Source organism: Camelina sativa, chromosome 15, assembly GCF_000633955.1.
Source record: "Camelina sativa cultivar DH55 chromosome 15, Cs, whole genome shotgun sequence".
Classification (NCBI taxonomy): Eukaryota; Viridiplantae; Streptophyta; class Magnoliopsida; order Brassicales; family Brassicaceae; genus Camelina; species Camelina sativa.
The window spans coordinates 23,747,234-23,751,388 of NC_025699.1; the positions used below are offsets into that span (position 1 = coordinate 23,747,234).

At 38.0% G+C, this 4,155-nt stretch overlaps 2 protein-coding genes across 3 annotated transcripts in view; both read left to right on the forward strand.

The window, feature by feature from the left end:
• On the forward strand, positions 1 to 1,425 carry LOC104748730 (F-box protein At2g15640-like). The gene is made up of 2 exons (XM_010470326.2): positions 1 to 28; positions 161 to 1,425. Exons 1-2 carry the CDS (start codon positions 1 to 3, stop codon positions 1,423 to 1,425), a joined length of 1,293 nt encoding a protein of 430 aa, XP_010468628.2.
• LOC104747384 (calmodulin-like protein 1) overlaps positions 1,752 to 4,155 on the forward strand; it is a 9,329-nt gene continuing 6,925 nt past the window's right edge. The window contains exon 1 of one of the 2 annotated variants that reach the window (XM_010469013.2): positions 1,752 to 2,868. Coding sequence is in view for 1 of the 2 variants with exons in the window: in XM_010469014.2 (XP_010467316.1) it covers positions 3,800 to 4,152 (353 nt within the window). In the remaining variant the exon portion in view is untranslated. Of the gene's footprint in view, positions 2,869 to 2,929; positions 4,153 to 4,155 lie in introns of those variants that run through there. The other variant, XM_010469014.2, reaches the window with a different exon arrangement.

The window sequence follows — 4,155 nt, forward strand, 5'->3', positions numbered from 1 at the left end:
ATGAGTTCATCGTCTCCCATATCGATTGCGAGACGATGGTAGCTAAGGTATCTTGCTAGTTGCTAGGTTTCTCTAGGTCTAAGTTTTTAACTATATCTCTCTTTCTTCGTGGGATCGCAAATCATGTTTTCATTATCTACCATATCATCGACTAATGATCACATCCTGGAGGAGATATTGTCGAGATTGCCTTCAAAGTCAGTCGCGAGGTTTCGTTGCGTGTCTAAGCGATGGGCATCAATGTTGAGTAGTCCATATTTCACGGAGTTGTTCTTGACCAGGTCCTTAGCTAAGCCACGCCTCTTATTCGCCATCGCAGAAAACGGCAACGAACAAGTAGACGTCTGTGTGTGGAACTTCTTATCGCTGCCTCAGCTTGAGTATCCATATGAGCAATCATCCTCATCGACCCTTGTAGCAACCGCGGAATTTTATGTGAGATTCTCTCCAGACAAAGTACGGATCAATCATCTGACTAACCTAAAATATTTTTCATGTGGCTACGCCTCTGGCTTGCTCTATATGTATGGTGATCGACATATGATATGTAACCCCATCACGGGACGGTATGCGATCCTACCTCATCGTTATACCTACAGAAAGGCGTATAGCTTTTTCGGGGTTGACCCGATTGAAAAGCAATACAAGGTATTGTCCATGGTTTATTACTGTGGTCCTGGCCATGATAAAATTCTTACACTTGAAGATGGAGATCTGACGTGGAGAAGGATCAAATGTCCCGTACGACATGATATTAAGAGTGATGGGGTATGCATCAACGGGGTTTTGTATTACTTGGGTGATACGTCGGATTGTATTAATGATGCCCATGTTGTGACGTCTGGTTATGTGATAGTTTGTTTTGATGTTAGGTCTGAAAAATTCACCTTTATTGATGTAGAAAGGTTTTGTCGATTGATAAATTACAAGGGTAAACTAGCTGTGATTTTTTGGGAGGATGATGAAGACATTTATGAGAAGTGTCATTTGGAGTCGGATGTCTACATTTATATTGAGAATAGTCTCGACGCTGAAGCTATTAATGAGTTACATGTGTGGGTTTTAGAGGATGTTGAGAAACAGGAATGGTCGAAATATGAATACACTTGGACGGATGATAGATTCTTCCGTTTTCACGTTTCTGTCGTTGGAGCGACTGCTTCGGGTGAAATAGTGTTTTCAATGCGCAAGTATATATCTAACGAACCGTTTTATGTTTTCTATTTCAATCCTGAAAAGAAGACACTCCAACGTGTTGAGATCCAAGGTTTTGGTGAAACTTTTAAGAAATGTTTAAGCGTTCGCACTTTTGTAAACCACGTAAAGGATCTTGATACTAATGATTTAAAACTACTCAAGTCAGTCCATTCTCCAGATTTATCAGATTCAGATTCAGATTCAGATTCAGATTCAGATTCAGACTAAGAAGTGAGAAGGGACAAAGAGAAGAAGATAGGGATGATCATTGGAGTTAGGACATTCCCATCCCTTATACTGCCATTGAGTGTCAAGAAAAATAAACAATAATATTTTTAATTTAATTTAATTATTTAATTGTTTTTTTTGTTTGTCCAACTAATCAAGTTATGACAGCTGTTGACACTGTGTCTTAGTTGTGCTGGACAGAGACACTTTTCATACATCTTTCTACCTTTTTCTTATTTTTTGAATTTTTTTATTTATCTGATCCTATGCCAAAGATGTGCAATGGGAGTGCTCTAAGAGCAATGGGCAATTGGGCATGTCATTTTGTACTCTTGTCTATACATGCGTTTTTATTGTCAACCTTCTTTATCTATTCGTTTATCCTCCTTTTGATATGTCCCTTTTTATTTTTACTATTATAATAAATCAAGTTTTATTTCAAATCTAAGTGTTCGTCATTGAAATCCATGCTTGGAGATTTAATCTAAGTGTCTTTGGTTGCTGTATTGTCTTTGCTCTTGTTCATTCGTTTTTCATTGCAGCACAGAAATATAGTGATTTTTCTTTCTTTAACGATCGAGCTTTCTTCATTTTGGTATCAAGAAGATGGTTTTCTTGCTTCTCTTAGTTGTCTCTCTTCTTTACTTTTAATCTTTGATTCTTCCAGATGAGATCTGTGGTCTGTTGTTTTTACAAAGTCTTGTTGGGTTTATCATTTCTGTGTGATAATGACACTAATTTCACGGTGAGATTTGAAACTTTGGTCTCAAATACTTAGATGCAGTGTGTAAGATGTTCTACCAATTCCTGGTTTATATTAGTCTCAGTCTTGGCTCTACATGGTTCTTAAATTATGCAGAATTTCTTGGTAGGTCCTGTCTTAGAGGTTAAAAATCTTGTAAGCTGTCTTTGGTCTTGTCTTAGAGGATCTATGCTTTATTTTTCAACTTTGTTTCCTATAAGGATCTGTCCTCTGTCCTTTTTTCAACATCTTGTTGGATTTGTCATATTTGGCTGTGATCATATCAAAAATAAAGGTAGGGATGGAGTTTAGTATCTAGCTTTTGATACCAAAGTGATTTCTCTAACGTTAAACTAACATCAAAACAAGTAGGGGATGAGTTGGAACTTGGACGGACACAATTTTGTATAGCAACAAGACAATTATGGTATCAGATTCTTATTCTTGTGATAAAGGAATCACCTTTGCCTTGCCTTGTTCCTTGTTAATCTTATCCTCTTCCTTACCGAATCTTTTTCTCAACATGAAACCTAAGTTGCCATGGAATAAAGTCGCAAGGTTTCTTTCTTCAACGCCAAGACTCTCTCTCTCTCTCTCTCTCTCTCTCTGTTTTCCCCCAAAGGAATCATCTTTTTGCAGTATATAAATTGTGGGATCTGGTCTGAAGAGTTTCCCTGAATCCCTCTCCCAAGAAAAACTTGGTAATCTCAAATCAAACATGTCAAACGTGAGCTTTCTTGAGCTNCGATCGAGCTTTCTTCATTTTGGTATCAAGAAGATGGTTTTCTTGCTTCTCTTAGTTGTCTCTCTTCTTTACTTTTAATCTTTGATTCTTCCAGATGAGATCTGTGGTCTGTTGTTTTTACAAAGTCTTGTTGGGTTTATCATTTCTGTGTGATAATGACACTAATTTCACGGTGAGATTTGAAACTTTGGTCTCAAATACTTAGATGCAGTGTGTAAGATGTTCTACCAATTCCTGGTTTATATTAGTCTCAGTCTTGGCTCTACATGGTTCTTAAATTATGCAGAATTTCTTGGTAGGTCCTGTCTTAGAGGTTAAAAATCTTGTAAGCTGTCTTTGGTCTTGTCTTAGAGGATCTATGCTTTATTTTTCAACTTTGTTTCCTATAAGGATCTGTCCTCTGTCCTTTTTTCAACATCTTGTTGGATTTGTCATATTTGGCTGTGATCATATCAAAAATAAAGGTAGGGATGGAGTTTAGTATCTAGCTTTTGATACCAAAGTGATTTCTCTAACGTTAAACTAACATCAAAACAAGTAGGGGATGAGTTGGAACTTGGACGGACACAATTTTGTATAGCAACAAGACAATTATGGTATCAGATTCTTATTCTTGTGATAAAGGAATCACCTTTGCCTTGCCTTGTTCCTTGTTAATCTTATCCTCTTCCTTACCGAATCTTTTTCTCAACATGAAACCTAAGTTGCCATGGAATAAAGTCGCAAGGTTTCTTTCTTCAACGCCAAGACTCTCTCTCTCTCTCTCTCTCTCTCTCTGTTTTCCCCCAAAGGAATCATCTTTTTGCAGTATATAAATTGTGGGATCTGGTCTGAAGAGTTTCCCTGAATCCCTCTCCCAAGAAAAACTTGGTAATCTCAAATCAAACATGTCAAACGTGAGCTTTCTTGAGCTGCAATACAAGCTCTCTAAGAACAAGATGTTGAGGAAGCCTTCAAGGATGTTCTCCAGGGACAGACAATCATCAGGCTTGTCTTCACCCGGACCAGGAGGTTTTTCTCAGCCTTCCGTTAATGAGATGAGACGTGTTTTCAACAGGTTTGATACGGACAGTGATGGAAAAATATCTCAGACTGAGTACAAGGTAGTGCTGAGAGCGCTAGGACAAGAGAGGGTTATCGACGACGTGCCCAAGATCTTTAAAGCCGTGGATCTGGATGGTGATGGGTTTATTGATTTCAGAGAGTTTACTGATGCATACAAGAGAAGCGGAGGGATTAGGTC